General features: G+C 35.2%; 2 protein-coding genes across 4 annotated transcripts; one reads left to right on the top strand and one right to left on the bottom strand.

The window, feature by feature from the left end:
* Window positions 1-3,213: 3,213 nt before the first annotated feature.
* Window positions 3,214-10,541, top strand: LOC129899375 (protein argonaute 5-like). Its single transcript, XM_055974322.1, has 22 exons — window positions 3,214-3,866; window positions 4,959-5,158; window positions 5,319-5,468; window positions 5,551-5,684; window positions 5,818-5,927; window positions 6,144-6,244; window positions 6,611-6,752; window positions 6,855-6,971; window positions 7,078-7,185; window positions 7,276-7,347; window positions 7,716-7,826; window positions 7,914-8,085; window positions 8,196-8,317; window positions 8,400-8,537; window positions 8,646-8,788; window positions 8,869-8,931; window positions 9,015-9,078; window positions 9,347-9,482; window positions 9,594-9,667; window positions 9,738-9,832; window positions 9,922-9,953; window positions 10,059-10,541. The coding sequence occupies exons 1-22, from the start codon at window positions 3,357-3,359 to the stop codon at window positions 10,244-10,246; spliced, it is 2,982 nt and encodes a 993-aa protein (XP_055830297.1). The 5' UTR covers window positions 3,214-3,356; the 3' UTR covers window positions 10,247-10,541.
* A 1,360-nt stretch (window positions 10,542-11,901) lies between these two features.
* On the bottom strand, window positions 11,902-24,839 carry LOC129899219 (vacuolar protein sorting-associated protein 41 homolog). Of its 3 annotated transcripts, none has more exons than XM_055974096.1 (20): window positions 24,726-24,839; window positions 24,273-24,535; window positions 22,657-22,926; window positions 22,367-22,546; window positions 21,809-22,069; window positions 20,667-20,799; window positions 20,470-20,560; window positions 17,367-17,469; window positions 15,861-15,964; window positions 15,696-15,789; window positions 15,443-15,598; window positions 15,296-15,358; window positions 15,117-15,182; window positions 14,644-14,844; window positions 13,594-13,671; window positions 13,374-13,493; window positions 13,213-13,293; window positions 13,009-13,094; window positions 12,716-12,797; window positions 11,902-12,609 (listed from the first exon to the last, which is right to left on the bottom strand). In XM_055974096.1, the coding sequence occupies exons 2-20, from the start codon at window positions 24,525-24,527 to the stop codon at window positions 12,163-12,165; spliced, it is 2,871 nt and encodes a 956-aa protein (XP_055830071.1). In that variant the 5' UTR covers window positions 24,528-24,535; window positions 24,726-24,839; the 3' UTR covers window positions 11,902-12,162. The 3 variants fall into 3 exon arrangements, with proteins under 3 accessions (XP_055830071.1, XP_055830072.1, XP_055830070.1); XM_055974097.1 differs by having other exon boundaries at window positions 24,705-24,839; XM_055974095.1 differs by lacking the exon at window positions 24,726-24,839 and having other exon boundaries at window positions 24,273-24,688.
* Between the last annotated feature and the right edge of the window lie 613 nt (window positions 24,840-25,452).

Raw genomic sequence — 25,452 nt, forward strand, 5'->3', positions numbered from 1 at the left:
TAAAAAACAACAACTGTAATTAAAAAACAACAACTTGAAGTTCTACCTCTCTTACATATGAATAAATAAGAAAAAAAAAATTAGGTTCGGACATGAAAAAATTAGATTTAATTCTTACTGTTGGAAATTTAATATTTTCAAAATAAATGACGGAATCATACATTAATTTTTCCTGAAATGTTGTTCGTATATTTTACAATATTTCTTTTTCTTTTTATGCTATATAGTCAAAAGAATCTTGAACTTCAACCCTTTATATATGTGTGTGTGAGAGAGAGAACAAACAAAACAAAAAAATAAAATAAGGACAAGACTTGAAAAAGAAAAAAAAATTGCTACTGGAAATTTAATATTTTTAAAAATAAAATTTTTACATATTTTTTTCAGTATTTGGAAGATATCTAGTCGGGGTTATAATCTTATTTTTTTCATTTAATCACATGTGTATAATTAAAACAAAATTCTGAAGTTCAATCTTCTTTGACACGTGAATGAATAAATAATAATAATAATAATATATATATATATATATATATATATATATATAACGATCAGCGTTGACAATTCATACTTGCTATAGAATGCAACATATGTTGATCTAGAAAAATAATACTTCTATGTTAGTAACAACAAAATTCTTTACTTTTATTTGTCGTAATAGAAAGTTAAAAATTTAAAAGGCTAAACTCTGAACATATTGAAAATTACTTAAAAATTAAAAGGCTAAAATCTGAACATATTGCAGAAAAGTTAAAAATTAAAAGGCTGAAGCCTGAACATATTGAAAATTACCTAAAAACTAAAAGGCTAAAACTTGAACATATTGCAAGTTACCTGCCTATTTTTTATTTAGGCACTTAAATTAAAGTGTCCTTTGGCCATAAACATATTTGGAAAAAAATATTTTTTTTTTGAAAACTAGTGTTTGGCCATTTAACTTGTCATATTATTTAACAAATATATTTACCAAATATCCCAAGTGCTAGAAAAAATTAAAATTTGGGTCAAATTCTAGTATTTGAAATTTTTTAAAAGTACCAAAACTTTTATATTTTATAAAAATACCCATTATTTTTAGTTCTTGACTAAATTTCAGTTCTAGTTTGTTTTAAAGAATTTATACTATTATATACATATTTTATACAATTTTTCTCCGACCTTACTCTTCGAAATCACTTTCAATAACAAGTACTAATAGTAGTTTCTCATATACAAATCAATGATATTTTTCTTGTATTTTCTTTATCTTTTTTTGAATTCGTATGAATTGTGTTCGTTGTCATGACTTTTCACGGAACATGTTTATTATAAAATGATAATACAAAGTTGTGAATATTTAAATAATTTTTAAAACTTATGGGTGTAAATCATATTTTTTTAAAAGGTCAAATATTTCTCTCAAAATCTATGACCAAACGCATGGTGAAATTTTACCAAAAAATAACTTGCCAAAAATATTTGAAAATTTACGGCCAAACGCTAGCTAAAATTTGTACTATTTAAGCACGTATAGTAGGGTTCGACCGTGTCATTCTTCTTCTTCCATTTGTTCTTCTTTATTTTTTTTCTCCGCTTTTATGTTGATTCCTTATACTCAGATTATTATATTATTTTGTTATAGTTTCGACTCTATTACTATTTTTTTGTTATTATTTACTGTTTTTTGTATCGTTATTTTCCCTTTTGTGAATTAATTTAGACTCTTTTTTCTTGAGTTGATGATCTATCAGAAACAAATTCTCTACCTCTGAGGTAGAGTTAAGATCAAAGCACATTCTATTATATTCAGACTCCTTTATGGGACTACTAGATATGTTGTTGTTGCTGTAAAAATGTCACTTACTATCTATTTTCCGTCGTCTTCGGCAATCCCCCCTCCTCTTGGTCTTTTTCTCGACGACCACATCCCTTTTATATTTTTTCAGCAATCACCTCATTGAGGGGCGGAGCTATCCTTGTCCAAGGGGTGTCAAGCGGCACTCCTTTTGCTTGAAAATTATATTGTATATATAGATCAATTTTTGAGTACAGTAATTAAGGTGTTGCAAAAGATTCTCTGAGGTCATGTGTTTATCCCTGATAGCCCCATAGTTGTATTTTTTAACTGCAACCATTGATACCCTTTACTGAAAATCGTGACTCTACCAATGACCCCACCATTGTTTGTAATAATAATTTGAACAAATTTAGATTTTTAAAAAAGTTTCACGAAATCCACCCCTCCACCCCTCCTCGATAAAAGATATTCATTTTCCGGTGAGAAGTATGTGAAGTTTGTCTAGAAAAGGGAAGGAGGGATCGAGTAGCTAGGGTTTAGAAAATATTTTTTAAAATTTTATTATAGTTTTTGAAAATTATTTTTCTTTTTTCCTTTTTCCTTTTTCTCATAATTCATTTTCAACGTGTCTTTATTTGATTCGTAATATTTACATGTCACTGTCGAGTATGTTACATACTCTTTACACATTTGTCCGAGTCAGCAAAAGCATTAAAATGGCGCAATTGAATTCTATTACAGTTTCAATCACGTGTCTTCATTTAATTTTCTATTTTGACGTGTCATGATGAGTGTATACACACTCTTTACATATTTGATCGGTAAAAAGTATTAAAATGGCACAGTTCGGCCCTACTATAGGCTTTTAAATAGTAAAAGTCGTAGTAAATATATCTAAGTGAAAGATCTTGTCAACTATATGTGTCTCCAGATTGGTTCAACTAATTTAAATTTCTAAGAGTTGTTTGGTACGATGGATGAGATAGACAAAGTTATCTCACTATTTATATAAAATAATTTATCCCATCATTTTAGTACAAATGATGAGATAAATATTTTTGAGACTAACTAATACCCTTAGCCAAACACAAAAAGGCATTTCACTATGAGTTTTTTTCACCTTTTTAGGAGTTGAATTCCGAAAAATATGTTTGACCATAAAATTTCGGAAGTCAACTTCAAAATTTTCAAGAATTTGAAAAACAACAAAATTATGTTCTTTATTTTTTTCACTCCAATTATTCACAAAAAGTCTAGAAAAACTTTAATTCATATTCATGATCAAACACAATTCCAACTTTCAAATAGAAAGGCCAAACATCCACTTACATTTTACCACTGAATAATCATCGGTTATATCAGTCAAACAACCCCTAAACAAAGATCGAAATAGAAAATTACTGCGTGTACTTGAGAATAATTAACGTTGTAATTGAGGACCGGAGGGTAAATATCTTCCCCAATTTCCTCCTATATAAGTGAGTACTAACAGAGGTCTTCCCCACTTCTTCCGCTGTCACTTTTCATCACTCTCACAATCAACTTCCCTTCCTACTCTTTTTTTTCTCGATCGATAACAATGTCGGAACGTGGACGAGGACGTCGTGGTGGTTCCCCTGCTGCTGGAGGCAGAGGCTCTGGTGGTCGAACACCTCCTTCCGGTGGTCGTGGCAGAGGATGGCCGTCGTCTCCCGGTGGTCGTGGTCGAGGAGCGTATCCCACTGGAGGATCGCCGGGTGTCAATGCTCCGCCGATGTATCAACATCAACAACCGTCAATGGCGGTTTCATCGATGACTCGGGAGGTTGAACAGAAGCTTTCGCTTCAACCTTCCTCATCTGCAAATCCTCCTGCTAGGCCCCAGCCCGTACAACAGTCCTCAGCGCCGGCACAGCCTCCTGTTGCGGCCATCCCTGTGCATCAAGCGGGACCGTCGACTTCGGTACAGCCGCCAAAGCCGCCGCCGGCATCATCCAAACACATTGGAGTTCCGCCGAGACCGGGTTACGGAACGGTCGGGCGGAAGTGTATTGTGAGGGCAAATCACTTTCTCGTTGAGATTGCTGATCGAGATCTACATCACTATGATGTAAGTAAACAGCCTTGATGTATTAGTTGATGATTTTTTATTGTTTTTTATGTCGTGTGTTTCTCTCTCTATTAAATACACATAATAATTTTTTATATGTGTATATGTATATGTTATATACCTGAATTGTCTGTATATATGATATATCTGTTTTTATGTGTGTGTATGTATGTGTCAGATACCTGAATCATCTGTATATATGTATATATGATATATCTGTTTTTTATGTGTGTGTATGCATGTTTCAGATACCTGAATCATCTGTATTTATGTATATATATATATGTACATGTGTCACTGGGTATGTTGTTGTTGTGGTATATATATGTACGTGTATATGTTATATAGCTGAATCATCTGTATACAGTTATAGAGTATACATATACATATCTTTTTTTTAATGTATATATATGTGTGTGTATTATATGCATATGATACATTGTTATGTGGGGGTAATAATGTCCAAGTGTCTTATGTGTCTATTTATTTATGTGTTGTGTGTGCATTATATGCATATACACATTGCTTTATACATATAGGTGTAAATTGTAATGTTTATTTTGTACTATCTGCTATTCAAAATAAATGAAGTTTTGGCACATTTTTATTTCATATTAATTATTAATTATTTTTTCCCAAAATTATCATTCTTTCTAATAGTGTTATCAATTATAAAATGAAATGAATTATTTCATATTATTTTTTTCCAATATTACCCTCTCTTTAATGGGTTATTCAACTATATCTAGTTTTAAGAAATATTTGGGAAGTAGCAATATGTTATATTGACAAATTACCCTCTAATTAATGCCATTTATTATTAACTTTCTTCAGTTGTGTGTAACACTTTAAAAATTCATTTATTTTTTGGACTAGAGTGGATTACTAATTAGGAACAATAGTTTCTAACTCCATGATTTTTTTTTACTGAAAATCAAGTTTTGAAATTTTAGTATTGTTATATCAATGCTGTTTTTTTTAGTTATAGTAATAATTGTTTTTTGATGTGTTAATTGATGGATCACAGTTAGAGTTTGTTACAGCAATGGTCAATGTCTCCTTTATTAATCACTTTTAATTTTGAATTTTCAGGTTACAATCTCTCCCGAGGTTCTGTCAAAGAATGTGTGCAGAAAGATAATCAAACAGCTAGTTGACGACTATAAAGTTTCACACTTGGGTGGTCGACTATTAGCATATGATGGTCGAAAGAGTGTTTACACTGCGAGTGCGCTACCATTCACCTCCAAGGAGTTTGTTGTCAAGCTTGCTGATGATAATGGTGGAGCAAGGTAAGTTTGCTATTAGTGTTTGCATATTTCCAAGCACAGCAATTCGTCTGTTTGTAAATTGCTGTAGATTAATAGTATTTTGTTGATTTACCACGGCCTTGTTTTTATTCATTTGTATTGTTTCCTTTATGAACTTTGTTGCATTGTTTTATTTTTTCAGGAGGGAAAGGGAGTTTAAGGTCTCCATTAATTTTGCTGCCAAAGTTGATATTCACCATTTGAAACAGTTCTTGCAAAGTAGGCAGTCAGATGCCCCGCAGGAGACTATACAAGCCTTGGATGTGGTGCTGCGGGCTACGCCATCAAATGTGTAGGTTCTTCTCTGTTCGTTTTCTTTTTTCCTTAATCCATTTGAATCATAATTAAGACACTGCAAACTCTTACAACTGCAGCTATGAAGTAGTGGGGCGGTCGTTTTTCCACCATTCGTTGGGAGACCATGAATCGCTTACTGCTGGGTTGGAATACTGGAAAGGGTATTATCAGAGTCTTCGACTAACTCAGATGGGCCCTTCTCTCAATATTGGTATGAACCTGCAAGGAAGTCCAGGACGGGGATTTACATTTTGTGTTTGGTTTCTTTTTAGATTTTTTGCTTCTTTAAGACTAATTGGACTACTTTCTCTAACACGTTTCTTCTCCTGCTACTGTGCTTGCAGATACGTCAGCCAGAGCATTCTATGAGCCCATTTTAGTCTCTGATTACGTTTTTAAGTACCTGAATCTCAGGGATCCTAATAGGTGGATGTCTGATCAGGATCGGTTGAAGGTACTTGAGAATTTCTTGTCTGTAGTCCTCGTCTATGCTCTGTTTATGGTTTGGCACAATTTGAAGCCCCTGAAATATGTTGGTAAAAGAAATGAATATCTGTAGGATGATAGTGTTTCTAGATGTCCTTTGCTCAATACTAAAATGCTTTTTTAGATGTTTATTCTACTTATTGGAAAAATGTTTTAAATGTTCATTCTTTTCACTATTTTTCAGGTCAAAAAGGTTTTGAAAGGTGTTAAGGTAGAGGTGAGTCATCAAGGTATTAGACGCTACAGGATCTCGGGGTTGTCTAATCGACCAGCAAGGGAGTTGATGTATGTTACTAATTTAGGGACTGTGACTTATATGAGCGGTTAGACTATAGCTTCATACTCTTGTTTTTGATGTTAAGCTGGTTATTTTATGGGTACGCAGTTAGTTAACAACATTTCGAAGCTTTTAAGCACACTAACTTTATCATCAATCTAATGTAACATCACAAATTGATCTGTCTACAAGTTTTTATAATGCATTCTTTTAATTTTATATTCATAGGATTGGATTGAAACAATTTTTTCTTATATGGTTGTTGCCTTATTAGTTTCATTTTTCTTGTATTTGTTGTTAAAATTGTATTTTTGGATAACTTTATGTTCTCCTAGGAATCACTAATTGTTTTTGACAATCTCAAATTGATTAAGGTTTTCTGTTGATGGCACTGAAAGAGAGATATCTGTTGCTGACTACTTCCGACAGAAGTACAATATTGTACTAAGGTATCCTATGTTGCCAGCGATTCAGTCTGGCAGCAATTTAAAAAAGCCTGTGTATCTACCTATGGAGGTTACTTACTCTTACTTCCCTTTTAATTTTATTTTCCACCTTTCCTATTGCGGTTATTTTTCTGCATGTACTAGCTGTCTCGTCTGATATGTCTTCTTTCAGATTTGCAAAATTGTCAGTGGACAAAGATACACAAAAATGCTAAATAGCAGGCAGGTAACAGAGATGCTGAAGGCAACCTGTCAGAGACCAAATATAAGGGAGGGTAGCATTAAAACGGCAAGTACACATCAGATCTATCGAACATGAGATTGGTTCTTGTCGAAATTAGTTGCACATGCTTTTTACATGTTGTTTTTGATTGGATGGTTCTTTTGTCTTGTAGATTGTGAGAGCTAACGATTATGGTAATGATGCAATGGCGACTGAATTTGGTATTGGAGTTCAAAGTGAACTCACCACCATTGAAGCACGGGTGCTTCAACCTCCAATGGTATTTCCTTTGACTATGCTTTGTTTGATTCATTCATTAGATCTTTAGTTTTACGTGAGCTTACCATCTGTTTCATTATTGGTCTTGCAGCTAAGGTATCACGAGTCTGGGAAAGAATCACGAGTGGATCCCAGGGTTGGTCAATGGAATATGATTAATAAGGTATTTCAATAGTCACTTGTCCTCTTTGAGTAATTCTGGATACACATGAGACGTTCTTACCTAAAAAAGATTGCTTATTCCTGATATTATCCTAGAGCTTCTTGTTCTTATTATTTTCTAGCTAATGGGATTCTTTTGTTACTTCCTAAAATTACTTTATGAATTTTGAGGGTGTTTAATTTCCAGTGTCATTGAGAACTTAAATTGACATATGCATATCTCTCATTTTTGTCAAAAGCTGTCATATTGATTGGTTAAACAATCTTGAACTTTTTTTTTGAAATTAAACGATCCTGAACTTTTTAATCAGTGACATTATTCATTGCCAGTTTAGGAGGCTCAATATAATTCTTTTTTCTGTTGTTTAGAAATTGATTGATGGTGCCTCGGTAGATACATGGACGTGTGTTAGCTTCTCACGGCTTAATCCAGAGCCGCTCTGCAGGCAACTGGTCGCTATGTGCAATAGCAAAGGGATGGTAAGGCTACATATTTCACTTTCCATAATTGTGCAGTTTCATGGGCTTATGAAGTCACATGCTGTGTCTTGTTATGTTTGGTTGTAGAGGTTCAACAATACGCCCTTGGTGGAGCCTCGCAGAGCTCTTGCTGGGCAGATTGAGAAGACTCTTGGTGATATCCATAGAGAATCTATGCAAGAGATAAATAAGGGGAACCATCAAGCGAAATATCTTCAGCTGTTAATTGTTATTGTTCCTGACGCGCCTGGATATTATGGTGAGAGATATTAGATTGTTGATTTACTGACTAACCAAAGGAAGAACATAGCACCACGAAATGAAGTAGGTAGTTGAATGCTGATTTAGTTTGGAGTGTTGTTTTTTCAGGACTGATCAAGCGTGTGTGCGAAACAGATTTGGGAATTGTTTCCCAATGTTGCAATCCAAAGAATTGTGGCCAGGCAAATAATCAATATTTTGAAAACCTCGCTCTAAAGATAAATGTCAAGGTTTGTCATGCCTAGTATTGCAAAGAGGTAAAAGAGTTTCTAAAAGAGTTGTCTAATTTTTTTGTGTGTGCATTTACTTCAGGTGGGTGGAAGAAACTCTGTTTTGGAGCAGGCAGTTAATAGAAGAATACCTTACCTCACTGATGTGCCCACAATTGTCTTTGGTGCTGATGTGACACATCCGCAACCCGGAGAAGATTCTAGTCCCTCTATAGCAGCTGTATACTGAATATTACTTCACATCTCTTATTTTGAAAATTGTTATTGAAGCTTAAAAGGATCTTCCATTTTCAATTAAAATGAACTGGTGGTAAGTTCTCTTTTGCAGGTGGTCGCATCAATGGATTGGCCTGAAGTTACTAAATATAAGGGCATTGTTTCTGCACAGCCCCATAGGAAAGAGATCATTATGGACTTATACACAGAGAAGGAAGATCCTAAAAAAGGGATTGTTCGCGGTGGAATGATTATGTAGAAGTCCTTAATTTTGTTCCATGCTTGTGCCTTCCATACCAAAGTTCTTCTCATCTTACAAATTAATTCTTTTTCAGGGAATTGCTGAAAGCATTTCGAAGATCGACAGGGCATAAGCCTGCTAGAATAATCTTCTATAGGTCAGTTTTTGTTGTAGTTGGTCATGTTAGTGATCTTGTGCTCCTTTTTCCATATTAGCCAATCAATCACTGTAAAATTACAGAGATGGAGTCAGCGAAGGACAATTCAATCAGGTTTTATTGGAAGAAATGGATGCAATCCGCAAGGTATACAATCTTGTCTGTTGTTCTGTACCAAAAGCTTAGTGCTTTCTGTATTTTCATTTTGCAGGATGATGTTTCTTTTATCTTCTCACTTTATGTGTCTTGTTATTGTAAAATTAGACAAATTTGATAGATGACTATATGAAGCCTCAAGTTTATATTGTATGTTAACTGGTGTGTACTGTTAATGAAATACACATCTGAGAAGGTATCAATTACACCAGAAGTCCCAATTTGGTCTTTGTTACAATCCTAACAGACCTTTCTTTAGGCATGCAATTCCCTGGAAGAAGGTTATTTGCCACGAGTGACCTTTGTGGTAGTGCAGAAGCGACATCATACACGTCTATTCCCTGCCAATCATAATGATCGTAATATGACAGACAAGAGTGGAAACATTTTGCCAGGTTTCGGTTTTTTCCTCTCCCAAATATCTGATAGACGCATTCAAGCATAATTCTATGTGTGACCACATTGATGAATAATAAATGATGACTGCTATTACTTTTGCAAAATAGGTACTGTGGTAGATACCAAGATTTGCCATCCAACTGAGTTTGATTTTTACTTGTGTAGCCACGCTGGGATCAAGGTAATTTTGTTAAATTACTTCATTTACAGTTGTAAGAACCTTTATGGTCTCTCTTGCTTGAATTCATTAGGGCACCAGTCGTCCCGCACATTACCATGTACTGTTTGATGAGAACGCATTCAGCGCAGATGCCATTCAGAATTTAACAAACTACCTGTGCTACACGTAAAATCTCTTGAACTTTATTTACTTGGAAGACATATATCTTTTTATATTTCGAAAATCATATAATCCACATCTTGTTCATCTCACAGGTATGCAAGGTGTACACGATCAGTTTCCTTAGGTTAGTTTTGCCTGCTTAGTGTTTTTGAAAACTTGTCTCTTTTACAGTTATTGAGTTCTCTCGACTGTTTTTGTTTCTTTACTTATTATGGTGTTTTTTACGCAGTGCCTCCAGCCTACTATGCACATCTAGCTGCTTTCCGTGCACGCTATTACATCGAGGATGATACGGATTTAAGATCAACTACTAGTGGAGGTGATGGAGGAGCAGGAACCAGGGAGCGGATAGCTGCACAAATCAGGCCTCTTCCTAACATTCATGCCAATGTTTCGAATGTCATGTTTTACTGCTGAAAAATTCACTGATCTTTAGATCACTGAATTGAGTAGGAATGTTCTTCTGGTTTTATTATTTACAGCATATTGCCATGCGCAACAAGCTAATATTAAACTATCAGTCTTTGTTTTGTTTTTGGGTCTGTGGGCTACAGATCACGTACTTGTTTTTGCAACGGCATGTTGTGTATTGAAGTATATTGCCTTTGGCTTTACAAGTTTCTGTCGGAGGTTGATATGCCTACAGGTGTTTGGGTGCCTTTCTATCTTTGTCAGACCCTATTGGTATTGTCAAGGAAAATTACATTTGAAATTATCTTGTTCCTCTTTCGTACATTCAGTAATTTATATATTTATTCTATATCTAGAAAAAAAAACATGTACTATATTTTACATGGCTAAAAATTTTACTAATGTCTACGTGGCAAAAGGGCTTTAAATAGTAAGTCCTCTATATGCACTATTCACCTTGACAATTATTTTCTGAGCTTTCTGATATACTTCCTATTATGAATAGACTGTTCTTACCTTTTCTTACTTGTCTAGTGACAAATATGCTCCCTCTTGGCTTGTTTAGTAGTGTGGGTGCATTTGTTCCCTAAAACTTGTCAATATAGTGGGGAGTTTTAGTGAAGGCTTGTGATAATGCTTTTATGGAATACTCTATGATAAACTTCCTTTCCCAATGTTCGAATTCATGTTCTATTTTGTAGTAGATCCTTCTTACTTTTTCTTACTCGTCGAATCATGGGTTTCTCCCTATTTCTATTTTTTAGTAATATTTGGCTTGGCTTGTAGTGTGGGTGCATTTGTCCCTAAATCTTTGTCAGTATCGCGGATTTTTTTGTAAAGGCTTGTGATAATGTTTTTTTGACACTCACCATGATAAACATTCTTTCCTAGTTACTTAAGGGAATTCGAATGCTTGTTTTAATTTGTATAAATCCTTTTTTATCTTTTCTTAGTTCTTACTTCGTCTACTGATGGATTTGCTCTTCTTTCAATTAGTCTTCTTCAGTAAGATGAATACCGTTGGCATGGCTTGTCAATGTAGGGGGAATCTTTTTGTAAAGATTCGTGATAATATTTTTTTTATGAATATCTTCATGATAAACTTCCTAGTAGCCTACCTAAGGGAATTCAAGTTTTTGTTGCTACCTCGGAAGAGGAATTCTAGACAGCCAGATCACAAAAACCAATTCTTTCTAGACCGTGAAGGTATATATACTGTTAATATTACGAGTTGATATCTGAATCTGTTTTGGTCAAATTGAGTTCGTATAGGCTTATTGGATGGTGTTAATAGACCTTCTATGTTTTATGTTACTGCAATCTTTAGGAATATAACTTAGTGAAACTGCTTGAAACAGGATGTATGTAGCCTACCTATTTAGTCTCCGTGGATAAGGGTGCGTTTTATTTGGATTAAACTGAAAGACCAAATCGAACAAAAAGCTGGATGATCATGATGCATGCCTTCATTTACTAGCAGTTCCATCAGTTTTTTGGTAAATCTCCTTTCACAGTCAGGCAACTGCTGCTCTATGGCTTTCTACTATCAAAGTCATCTTAGTGCTGTTACTTGTTAATGCTTCCTTTACTAACTTATCACACAATAAATGTCAAAAAAAAAAAACACAAAAAGTGGGTGGGGGGGGGGGGGGGGACATTCATTGGCGGTAATACTTCGAGCACCAGTCAATTTTCACACACTCAAAAACAATAGTACAGGAAATCTGGAAAACTGCATTTATTCTCGCACCCTATTATCTTAGGGAATTGAGCAGGGAAAGGAACTCAAAAATAAAAAATGGTACAATTTACTAAAGCTACAGACCTTAGTACAAGAAGATGCTAGTATCTAAATCGCACAAGCTCAACATATATGCACACACCACGCACAACTATGGTACAGGAACAAAATTAGCAGATATTTAACCTGCAGCTGTGGTACACAAAATACAACGCATCTGTGGGGCACCTGAAGAGGTATCCTCTTCTTCGTCCTCACCCTCATAATCATCGTTAACACCATTATCATATTCATCATATGAGACAGTCCTCTGGGCAGCGATTCCTGTCTCTTTATTGCCACCAATGGAAATGGTGGACTCCATAAGACACGTTGTATGAAAGGCATGACAACAAAAGAATGCAATGATTGATACATTCAGTATAGAAAATGGATCAAAACATATGCAGCACCTTCCACCTCCCCTGGTTTTAGACTTAACTTCCACGGCTTTCATGCTCATTGTTCTCTCTCCCAGATGTGAAGCACTCTTCTCACCCCTGCAGGAAGATACATCATCTACATCACTCAAGCAAACACCGCGCTTCGCTTCTTTGTAATATTTAACCAACAAATTCATGCAATCAGCCTGTAAGTAAAACCCAAATTGTCAAAGAATTTCCCCTGTACAACTTTGAAGATAATGCGAATCTTCCCTATGATACCATGGAAGGTAGGTAAATAAAATAATGTACCTTGAGTATATCATTGCACCCATGTCTAAGAGAAGTCTCTGTCCTGTAGTCTGTCACAATCTTGACCAGACGATCCCTCAGACTGAAATGAGAGCAATATTGCAATTACATTCAGGAAGTTAGCTATAAATGAAATCCAGATCAATAAATAGCACTTGGAATTACAGAATATCCTAGCCCTGTGCAACTCATTTTGTCATACAAGTACAAAGATGTATTGCATGCAATTTTGTAGAAAGCAACGGCCAATTTGCAGATTAGAACAGAAGAGCGAGTTTTTCTGACTAACTTACCGAGGTATCTCCAGGTCATTGGGCAACATATTGACAATGTAGAGTGGATCAAGATTCCCTACAGTATGCTCTAACAATACACCAACCTGTAAAAAATAAGGTGAAGCATAGAAAAGGAAACTTAATCCAAAACATAAAAGAGAAGTGTCTGTTTTATCTCGCTTTGCAAACATAACGGGAGAAAAAGAAAGTGATGAACTTTACCATTTCAGGCTTATGAAAACTTTGTTTTATCAGTTCTTCCCAGAGTTCATCATCTTGTTGCATGCTTACAAATTCTATGGCCTGCATGTATTTAGTTATGGGGCTTGTCTCATCACCAAATTTGAAAGTAAGATGAAGATCATAAAATAAGGTTCAAGTACCTCTTCTATATCTCCTAACCTATTAATGATAACAGCAAGCGCTTGCTTTGCATTCCCCATTCTTCCAAGGATGAAAACTTGCTCTTTCAGTAAATCTTTCTTCACACAAACTTCATAAGCCTGACAAAAAATTTCTGTACAAGGTGAATATGTGTATAAATAAAATAAGAAAGACCAACCGGGCACAGATTGAGATTGTCAGCCATTCATTTTCACAAACCTTCTCCAATGTATAATGCTGGCTGCTTCTAAGAAAGGTAGGCAGCATCTTAGGATCATAGTCAGCATACAGCTCAACCTATGGGAGTCATACAAAAACCATCAAATAATAGACAATATAGGAAAGACCATAAAGGGATTTCAACTTTTAAAAAGGTGTTGGAGCATCCACACCAAGATTAGATGCATATAAATTAGAGAATACATGAATAAAAAATGAGGGAAGACACAGTAAAGAACTCGTGTTGTCATTTCCAGCATCATATTTTCTTGGACTTTACAGTTAAATGTTCTCTTTCTTATTAGCTCATAAAGGACAGCTGATTTGTTTTTAGCCTCATTTTGGTTACAGGTCGGGCCCTTCCCCGGACCCTGCGCATAGCGGGAGCTTTAGTGCACCGGGCTGTCCTTTTTTGGTTACAGTCTTACAGATACTTAACCAAAAGATCAGAAAATCAAACTGTTGGAACCTTAACGTAAAATGTGGTTGGATCTTATCTTTTGTGGTATGGGATGAGAATGCAATTCAAAACCAGACATACAATATGGAACACTGGTAGACAGTTGTTTTCATTAACAAACTACTAATGTGAGTGGGTAACCATAACATAGCTTCTGTTTGGGCTACTTATGGCTTGTACAAATATTGATAAAGAAGCCAAACTGGAAGAATGATATCAAACCTAGCAGTTGCATTTTTATTGATTGAAATCAATCCAAATTTGCTAAATTACCATATTTGGAATGATTAAACAATTTGAAGTTTGCCAATGGCTTGAGGTTCCTGGGTAATGATTTGTAAAGTTATTGTAAACTATAGTATTAAAATTTAAGAGTATAGATATGTAGTATTTATAGAAAATGGCCACCTAAAAATTATTACAAAGACACTGTCTCTACTGTCAGGTAGCATTAAAGCAGAAAACAGTCCCAACTAGAACAAGAAAAGATATATTCTCACTTGTGGAAGACATCTCATCAAATCAGATAATTTTACCTCAAGACCTATTCAGGTTTTGAGTCAATACTTGTAAAGTCAATTTATACAAACCTGCATGTCATGGCAATCCTTTCCAGCATGGGGATTCACTTCAAAAAGTGAATGAAGATAGAGATGCAAAAAGTATCGGTAATCACACTTATCCCTTGCAGCAATAAGCTGTGATACCACTTCAGATGACGGTATTAAGTCACGCTGCTGGATTAATAATAGTACTGCACGCTTGCAGCTGATCATCATTAGTTGGACGACCTATCAATCCACGTCAAGGGAATTAAGACTGATAAGTTGAGGAATTAGTGATGAATTCACCAAATGAGACCAAATATACCAAAAAAAAAGGGGGCTTATTTTTTCTACAAAATAGTGAAATGGTAACTGTCCTAAATCCGAAGAAGATAGTTAATAACAATGGAAACAGAGTTAGACTTTGCACTCCAAATAAATTTGAGTTGAGCTGAATTATATCATTTTCACAGCATGAATCATGTTAATAACTTCAGCCGTCCATCATAAAAACATACCTTTTCACGAACAGCATCATGCAAATTATGCTTTTCGATGAATTCAAATAGATCCGGTTTCATAAGCTGAAAACATCATGGAATAAACAAAAACAAAGTCAAACACACAACCACACTTCGCTAGAGAGTATTCACTTTAGTACATCATGATGATTGTTATAAGTGGAAGTGGAACTTACATCAGCATAAAGAGCAAAAGCTTTATCATGTTGTCCATCAATTACATATAACTCAGCTAGCGCCTACATGGTAGAACTAGCACATTGAGCGAATATACCAAAAAACTTTTGCATATAAGTCATAGACAGGAACCTCTACACACGTACCTCTTTGAGTGGATCAGTCATAGATGAGGTATTAAACTGAGGTTCAATAGCAGAGAAAACAGGCTTTGTAGAATAAATGTGAGGTGGCCAAGATTTGACCGTTGATAACAGATCCTTGTGAAAAGATGGATTTGTCGCCAAAGCAACAAGAGCTACCTAAATCACAACATATACTTTACCAGTTGAGTTTCTTTAGCTGCAAAAGAGAAGTCATACCAAGAAGTGAAAGCAACCATCACAGTAATGTACAGACCTCATAAGCCGTATCACGTAATCTTGGGTTTTCAGTTGGGATATATGGAACCAAAACTGGAAGCTGCCGGAGATGTGCAAAGTGGAAAACCCATCTAGTACAATATCCAAATAAAATTACGAAAGTATAATTCCTAAAGATTGTGATTTTAACACCATTCAATACCTTTCCCATGCGGAAGCTGATCCTCGCAACAACTTTGGACACAAAGATGCTGCTTCAGCATATTTTCTTTCAACAATCAAATGATCAAGGTATCTTGAACCAACCTGATTGAGAGAGAAACAAACCACAATGAGATTTGTAATAGGTTATGCAAAATTTTGATCACATACAAAATGGAAATGGGAAGATCAAAAATTTTCTTGACATAGACATTATCTATAGACATTGAAAACGACAACCCGTCAATCCAATTGGGATGCCCTGGACATGTCACTTGGAAAGAGTAACATGAAGCTCATAGTGTACTCAATACCTCCAAACAAAACGGAATTGATCCATGGTCGATTTTGTAACAAATCAAATAAAGAGAAATTTCTAATTGTACCTCGTAAAAAAGCTTTCTATCTTTTTGGAATGAACCACTTCCGTTCTTTTCGTGCCAAAATTGAGCAACTTCCTAAATGAGTTCTCGTCAAGCATGATTTATCTCCATTAAATACCCCAGTGGTGAAATTCAGTGCAAATCCAATGACTGCCAATCAACCACTCTGTTAAGAGTTATGGGTAGTTAATAATTTCTAATGTATTATATAGGGGTGTCAAATGGGCGGGTTGGGTTGAAATTGAAGATATAAAATGGGTTGAAATAGAAATTGGGTTGGGTCATGACCCGCCTAAATTTACTTTGGGCTCAAATGGGCTCAAAATAGGGTTGAGTCATGACCTGCCAAATTTGACCCGCTTAATCTCAATAATTTTAACATATTGTTATTTAACTTTTATAACCATAATTTGAATTTCAACTCAAGAAAAGAAAAAGAAGTTATAAATGGATAGATCAATCCTAGAAGATATAAAATAGATAGTAACTCATACCTTCAATATGGGAACATACATTACTAAAGAGTAAATGGGTTGAAATTTTTTGAAGATTAAATTGGGTTCAGTTGAAGATTCTTTTAAAATGGATTAAGGCTTGAATGGGTTGAGATTGACCCAATTCAAATTATCTTGAGCCCAACCCATAAAATTCTGAGCGGGTTATCTATATTTGGCTCATTTTGACACCCCCAGTGTGATAGCTGGGTAGCCATTTACACTCATTATGTACATGGTTTTAATTAGGTATAACCACCGAACAATTCTACCCTCTAATATCAATTTATGATCACCATAAATGCTTTTCTTAATCTTTCTAATATTGAATTAATAAGAGAAGATAGTGGAGAGCTAGGAATCCCAACCCATTGCCATCGGTACTCGACTTGATTGAGTGCACACAAGTAGACTGCTATTTTCTAAATCAATTTAACCATCTTATACAAATGCAAGCAAGGAAAAAGAATCCTTTTCCCGAAACATCCCAATCCTTTTATGCATAAATACAAGTGAAGATGCAGTTGAGAGCTCTATAGAACATTATAGCAGGAAATTAACCTTACATTCAGCTGAACTTATATTAACATTAGACCCTTGAGGATTAGAAACCAAATTCAAATTGAATACCTCATCAAGTAGTTCACTCTGACCCTGATTGGCTTCAACCGCTTCTAAAGCTTTCTCATGCCATCCATGCTGGAGAAGCCAATTAATGTGATCCTCTGCATCCCTAACAACCGATCTCGGAATATAAGCACATATTAAAATGACAATATTTGCCAATATGCATTCCTATATCTGGAAAGGGGGAGGGGTTTCCCTTTTTTTGAATAAAAGAGATGTTACAGGTTTGACATCCATCTACAGAAACAGGTACAAAATCATAAATTTCTAGTAGCACATTCAAAGTAAGTAATGAACATAATTTCATTCTCAGCTTTTGTTCAAATTAGAAGCCCTGAACAAATTGTGTAGCAATGATCTAGAGCTTGGATGCAAATTAATCAAACTAGGAACCTTACATCTGCAATTGACCTTAGTAAAAATACATTGTTAATTTCCTCTCGATCTATAAATCTGAAAGAAACCTTTGTAAGTAAAATTTAGATGTGAGCAAAAAAAATAAATCAACGTAAGATACTGCACACACACACTCTGCTACGATTGCCAGCATTTGCCTATGTTTCATTCTCAGTTAGCTTTAACATATTATCATTTCATTATTATTATTAGCTTTAGCATTTTATCATCACCCAAGATATATCAACGGTATAAGATCCGGATGTGTTCAAGGATAGATTGGTCCAGATTAAAAGACAGAAAGGGATCAAAAGACAGGTATCGACTTTGCCAACACTCCAAGGAGTCATTTGGTCTGCAAATGACCGGGATTATAATGTGAGCATTATAATACGGGGACTAAATAATAACGAGTTTATTTAGTGGATATAGGTTTTTTTTGTAGATATATGATTAAAAATTGGATATATGGAGTATTATAAATAACATACATTTGGTTTTATAGTAAATAAACTTGGATAAACTTTTCTTCCCAAATTTAACCTTGGCCTTTTTTTTTTAAGATGAAGAACCTTGGTCTTCTTAAAGAACTCTGGAAGTAAAGCTTTGGAGAAGCACAATTTTGTCATTTAATTGTTTATCCTAGGATTGTTCTCCCACATTGGATGTAGTAAAAGAATAATGCTAAAACTGTGGCATAACTAATACTTAGATTGTTTAAAACGGAAACAATATTGAGACTAAATAATCCCACATTCCATCCTGGAATCAGTTTTTTTTATCCCGTGAACCAGACGACCCATACGCCTTCAGAGAATTTGTATTGTTAAATTTGGCTCAACTATTAACATGAGTAAGGTTACATTTGTTTTTATTAAGATGTTTAAATCTGAATATACGTATGATTATTAAAACACAATATTTAGATTTGACCACTGAATAATTAAGAGTGTTCATTTTTTAGCTTATGAATGTGTATAAGATGAAGAACCTTGGTCTTCTTAAAGAACTCTGGAAGTAAAGCTTTGGAGAAGCACAATTTTGTCATTTAATTGTTTATCCTAGGATTGTTCTCCCACATTGGATGTAGTAAAAGAATAATGCTAAAACTGTGGCATAACTAATACTTAGATTGTTTAAAACGGAAACAATATTGAGACTAAATAATCCCACATTCCATCCTGGAATCAGTTTTTTTTATCCCGTGAACCAGACGACCCATACGCCTTCAGAGAATTTGTATTGTTAAATTTGGCTCAACTATTAACATGAGTAAGGTTACATTTGTTTTTATTAAGATGTTTGAATCTGAATATACGTATGATTATTAAAACACAATATTTAGATTTGACCACTGAATAATTAAGAGTGTTCATTTTTTAGCTTATGAATGTGTATAATTTATCTTTATTTAGAAACTAATAAACACAGAAAATCAAACAAATTGATACTAAATATTATATCAACGAAATATTAGAGAAAATATTAGTTTAAATGGTGTTACAAATTGTTTCTTTAATGAATCACTCTAGAAAGCTAGAGGCAGTCGCAACTGATTATGGTGGTAGTATGGTCATAAGTTGGTGTCTGGTGGTGATCTTGGTTGGTAGAGGAGGCTGACAGTGGTGGTTGTACGATGGTATACAAAGGTTGCGTGGATGTAGTTGGTTGGCAGTGGTGGTAGAGGCGGTTAGCCGTGATAGTTGTGCAGGTGGAGGCTGGAGGTGGTTGGTGGTTGATGGTAGACATGGTTGTGTGATGGAGGCTGGTAATAGAGGTGGTTGGTGGTAGAGGTGAATGACTTGGTTGTGTTGTGGTAATAAATAGAAAATTGGTAAGATGTTACATTCGAAAATATTTAAGCAAACGTTTTAATGAATTTAACACTCAGTATAAGATTTGAACAATTCAGACCTATTAAGAGCTGGTAAGTGCTAATAAGTGGTTGTTAAATTAAAAACAACGAAGGCACTTAACGTAAATTGGAAGGGACGTCTTAACTTTCGAGGGTTGCATTATTCTCATTCAATAATGTACTTATAGCATCCCACTGCACTAAAGTGTGCTATTGGTGACTTTCTTTGGGAAGGATATCATATTTTATGGAGGAACTACATAATTGAGTTGGGAGTAAGTTTGTCATGCCAAAGTGGAAGTCTGGAATAAGAAAAATTGGTTTGTTTTATAACAAAATGACTATCTTTGGTGAAGACTGCGACTCAACTTATAACAATAACAACAACAAACCCAGTGAAAGCAACTCAACTTATAAGTGACTAAATAAAAGTACGCACTTTATAAGAATAATTGGATGCAAGAACTGAAAGTAATGCAAGTTACGCAGTCTGGATAGTCAAGAATACTTTTCTGTTAAGGCGAAATAGGCCTCTTAAGGATATATCTGACTTAGCTAAGGAAAGTCTTCATTTATTGGACTTTGAAAACTATAGGTGTGCACACATGGTCAAAAGTTCCTTTTACAAATCATTGCAAGTTATGTTGACTGAGGAAATGATGTCCCTCCTTTTACATACTAACATTTACTTTATTACTAATAAATTATCTATTTTATTCAAGAAAATGAAGGATATGCAGCGGGAAAAATTCCCCTAAGAAAATACCACTTTAGCTTAATGAAAATAAAACATAATAATAATGTCTGTGACAAAAATTTCAAAACCATATGAAGAAACAAAAAGAGCTTACGCACCGTGGTTTTGCAATAACCACATCCTTGGGGGATACAATATAGTATAGGGGTTCATCACCAGCAGCCCACTGACCTCCTGCATAGCTGCTACCTATAATCATTTGGACATGTTACCTTTTCCCATAAAAACTCTCATTGCAAGCCCATGTGAAAAGAAGAGGAAATTGAGGAAATAGCTACAGTCAAGCAAACAGTACCAGAGAATGGAGCATGAGCCAGCGAATAGTCTTTGGCCTTGTAATGCTCAAAGCCGTGTACAGGAAGAGCGTCCGTTGCGAGCTCATCATTATTCCACGTCACAACTCGCACTTCTGGTCTTTGGGCATTTCCCTGTTAGATATTCAAAAAGTCCAGCAACTATTACTATAGAAACTTGATCAAAAAATAGGGACGTTCATAGCATCTAGTGTGCAAAACTTGAAGTTCAGCAAAATGCCCTCAACTCTTCAAGAAAAACACATATACAAGTGAAGGAACAGAATGTCATATAGTTCATTCATTCACATATGGCATGTGTTAGAACACCGCAGACATGACTATTAAGATGGCTAAGGTTTACAAGGCTAGGGTAGTTGAATGCACTTTCCTCTATTTTTGTTATTTAATTTTGACACATTAGCCCTCCTCAACTTCTAATATATTCGTAAGTCCTTCCAATCTATGCATTGAAGTGAAACCCAGAAAGTTTTTTATCCAAGTAAACAAAAAGTGTATACATAACCCAATTTTGTTTCGAGAAGCAAGAATTATTACCAAACTGAGCTACAAGTGGACTAGATTATCCTTCTCACTAAGAAGACCCCTCTTCAGTGCAGATGCTCCCAGTCCAACCCTTCCACCAGAAAACTTCGCCCACCCTGACCCCTATCAACTTAATCCAATCCTCTTCTCACTTTTATTTTTTGGTTTGAATGTTAACAGTTAAATTGCTAAAACTGTCTTTTTATGAAAATTAGGTTGGAGTTAAAGTTTTCGAATTGAGAAATGAATTCCAAAATGCTCAATTTGTGAATTGTGAATCTTACCATAACAGAAGATGCCAAAGAAAATTATGAATTGCTTAAACTATCACATTCTGTTCCTCAAGCTTTTAGCCTAGCCAACAACAGCACTTGCGGTTGAAAAACTCAACAAAGGAAATTACAGGTACACAGAAGTAGTGTAACAGCACTTCATCACTATCTCAGTTACACATACATGTTGAGCACATGAGAGCGTTTCACCAAACATTAAGTAGAGAAAGCAATAAGATTGTTCCATACAGGAACAAGGGCCAAGTCAAAGCGATTTGATCTGCGAGTAAAGTTCAGGGTCAAAAAGCAGAAAATGAAACAATTACCTGCCTGGAGGGAATAGTGCTACTGGAGTCTTTCTCTCCATCTTCTTCACCCGGTATATAAGCTAGAATAACCAAAGAATCACCAAAGGGAGCAATTCCTGAAATGAAATAGCTGGTTTGAAAAGATGCCACTATATCCACCTGATTCAGACCAGACATAGGCATATGCTTGTATGTCCCATTCACGCCCTTGCTTTGAGTCGTTCTTATCAATGCGATTTTCACAGATGTTCCCCAACCAATGACCAAAAGACTGTCATCCTGAATGTCATTGTAGAATAAGAGAATGGCCAGAATATTCAAAAGTAAGACGCATGATAACTGAGATCCAAAAAAGTACAACTACGTTCTTATTATTCAAAAAAAGATTAGGAGTACCACTATAATCTTATTCTTCTTTCAAAATTTGTAGGAAAAGCCTATACAATGTAGTAGCACTAAATTGCATTTTCACATATCTTGATCTCTTCCAAGTAAGAAATACATGTAACTCAAATATGAGTAAAATCCACAGATATGGTTGGTGATCATAAGCTGCATGAGAGTTACAAAGCCAACCTGCCAAACAATATGTGGGAGCAGCAGTTCAGGGAGTGGAATCCCACGAGGTCTTTCAATGAATGTTATACGCTGATCATTGCAAGCATCATAGACTTTAACTCCTGTATCATTCGCCCAGGCAACGAGGCTAGTTCTCCACTTCACCGCATGAATTGGACCTTCACCAGAGTGCAAAACCTGCCAAATAGAAGTACACTAGGAATGATCAGAAGATTCCCCAGGTATTGTCAAATTTTTCAATATAGAAAGTGCAGGTAAATAATTACCACAAAAAATATACAACAAACCTGGTCACGATAGCCTAGCCACTTCTTAACATTTAAATACAATTGACCAGGCAAACCACCAGTGACAAATCTTCTGGAAGATGTTCTTGCATAGTCTGGGTCTAGAGCAATGGCCTTCATTGGTCGGTGATACTCAAATTTCATCTTCTCATCAGTAAAAAGACTATTTATTACAACAGAGCCATCATCAGAGCAGCTACCGACGTATTCTCCTTCTGTGTCAAAGCAAAGGTCATTGACAGAAGCAGTGTGAGGAGCAAACTCCTTGACCTGTAGTAATTAGAGTTGCAAAACATACAAACAATCAGGAAATTTTAAATCAAAGAAAAGGAAGCTCATTTTATACATAGATAATAAAGAACATTCTTAGATATCTTCTGAATAAACCTACAAGATGATACTTTTAGAAGCTGTATTACCTATTTGTTTTATGATATAATATCAAGCTAGACTGAGCAAAAAAAAATCTTTGAAAGTCAGGAAAGTCATTAACATATTTTACAGAATAATCTTAGTGATATATGTTATTGTTGATAACATAGTGTAAGAAATAGGAAGCTTTTCTTTTTCAAGTAGGTCAAAACTTTCAACCATGCTGTATGATGTTAACCAAGAGTTGCAAAATAAGTTTTTATTCCTTGTTTTATCTTTACATGTGTTCTAGAAGCCTGTACAGTATTGGTAGAGACGTAGGTAGTTTCTGTACTGGTGACAACCTTATGCCAATCTGACCAAAGTTCTTCTTTCCATAATCAACTATTCTCACTTCTTACTAATGACCCTGACAGCAGTGTTTTCAAATACGGCGATCACTGAAATGATTTAAGCCTTTGTAAATGGGGAATCAAGAACAAAATTTGTCCATAAAACAACGACAACTACCACAGCTCAAAACAGGTTCCTTAAGGCCTCCCTGTGACAGTCCTCTGCCCTCCAAAGTAAATCTGATACTAAAATGTAACTTAACTAGACAACTTGAACTTTCTGATAGCGAGAATTTATTCTATTTGATAGTGTATAACCATATGTAGACGAGAATGGTCCTGTACAACACATGATCAGGGCAGAAGAGAACTACCTTGAACACAACAACATTTTAGGAGAAAACAGATTTTGTTACTTCTCTAGATGCTAACAAAAAAAAAATACTGAAAATCTTCAAGTGACAACAAACACAATGAGGCAGCCAGCTGCAACCTATCTAGTGGCTACAAAGTCGCTAGAGTAACATTAGGATGTGGCAATACTTTTTCACAGAAAACCATTTTTTAAAAAAAATTGAATAGTTCTGGTTCATCCAAGAGCCTATATTCTGGATAATAAAAACTGAGCTATAATTTTTTTTACAATACACACTTTAAAGTGTGTTTTGGAAAAGTCAACCATCAAAGAAGTTCCTGTCATTCTCTAGGCCTTCTGGTGTATCGTTCTGATAGACTTCCCAATGAAATCCCTACCCTGAACTTTAGAGCATCACTAGAATGAGGGAAAAAGTGATTTTGTAGGTGACGACTGATCAATGCTTCATAGGCAATTGAAATAAATTCAGTAGTGACTTTCGAACAAAAATAAGTACGAGTAGAACTCAAATTCAATTCAGGAGAAGAATTAATCACCTGATTACCAAGGAAATCGAGAATGTGAACAGCTCCACCGTGTGTACCAAAGGCGATCATTCGTTCAGAGACGGCAATAGAAGTGGCAGCATCAGCAGACAGAAGCGACGGCACACTTGCACCCATTCTCTGATACTTCAACCTCGGCTCATCCTCTTCTTCTTCCTCCTCCTCCTCTTCTTCAGAATCTTCTTCTTCTTCGTCGTCCCTCTCATCGTCGCCGTCGATTCCATTTTCCGATGGCTTTGGAGACATTCCGAGCACTATTCACCGCCGTTGGTAGAAGAATGATTGAGAAAGAGAGATTATTTAAGATCTGTGTGAAATTGAGCTTCTTTGAAAAGAAGAATGAAACTTTTTTGGTGCCAGTTAAACAGTTGATAATTTATTTAAACGAATTAATAATTTATTTGCAAGAAAACAAAAGGAAACCTGACGAATTATGATTACCACCTGTCCCCTTGTTTGTGCTTAATCCTTCTAATCAAGTTTTAGATAACGGGGATTTAGGAATGTTTCTTGTTTGTTGCCAAAAGTCTTTTTCTTTTTGTCAATTGGAGTGGTAATTTTTGGTAATGCAGAATGAGTTGATATCTAGTTAGAGAGGTTTTAACTTTGAGAAGATAACATCAAAATATGAAGGAGACTTAATTGAATTTATTCATTGTAAAATTCTTTATCTTTTTTTTTTATGTAGAATACTGATGGTCCTATCTTTCCATTAAACAATAATAATATATTCAGTGAAATCTCATGATGGTCCCATGTAGATTTTACTACTATCTCGTGAAGGTAGAAAAATTGTTTTCAAAATACCCTCGACTTAAGTGCATCAAGCCCAATAAAACAAAGAAGAAAACATATAATAAGAAAAACATTGTATTATTTATTGAAGAAAAAACTAACAATACCAAAATAATATGATAATCGAGACACAATAAATAACATATGACAAGAACTACAATAGTACGACTAGTACTACGACATGCACTATCACGCCTAAACCTCTGCAAAGCAAAACAACACTCTACCCCTACTAACCTACTACCCTAATACGAGACGTCCACTCCTTTTTATCTAGAGTCATTTCTCAGTATATGAAATTACACCATGTCATGTCTGATCATCTATTTCCAATATATTTTTTGGCCTACCTCACTCCCCTGCGTACCTCCTACAA

The sequence above is a fragment of the Solanum dulcamara genome, chromosome 8 (assembly GCF_947179165.1).
Source record: "Solanum dulcamara chromosome 8, daSolDulc1.2, whole genome shotgun sequence".
Classification (NCBI taxonomy): domain Eukaryota; kingdom Viridiplantae; phylum Streptophyta; class Magnoliopsida; order Solanales; family Solanaceae; genus Solanum; species Solanum dulcamara.

Excerpts from the sequence above, each read along its gene's own strand:
- LOC129899375 (XM_055974322.1), top strand. The coding sequence starts at position 3,357 with ATGTCGGAACGTGGACGAGGACGTCGTGGTGGTTCCCCTGCTGCTGGA. Across the intron at positions 6,245-6,610 it reads CGACCAGCAAGGGAGTTGAT|GTTTTCTGTTGATGGCACTG; the intron begins GTATGTTACTAA and ends AAATTGATTAAG. Across the intron at positions 6,753-6,854 it reads CTGTGTATCTACCTATGGAG|ATTTGCAAAATTGTCAGTGG; the intron begins GTTACTTACTCT and ends GTCTTCTTTCAG.
- LOC129899219 (XM_055974096.1), bottom strand. The coding sequence starts at position 24,527 with ATGTCTCCAAAGCCATCGGAAAATGGAATCGACGGCGACGATGAGAGG. Across the intron at positions 22,547-22,656 it reads GGCTAGGCTATCGTGACCAG|GTTTTGCACTCTGGTGAAGG; the intron begins GTTTGTTGTATA and ends TCTATTTGGCAG. Across the intron at positions 13,494-13,593 it reads AGCATTATACATTGGAGAAG|GCTTATGAAGTTTGTGTGAA; the intron begins GTTTGTGAAAAT and ends ATTTTTTGTCAG.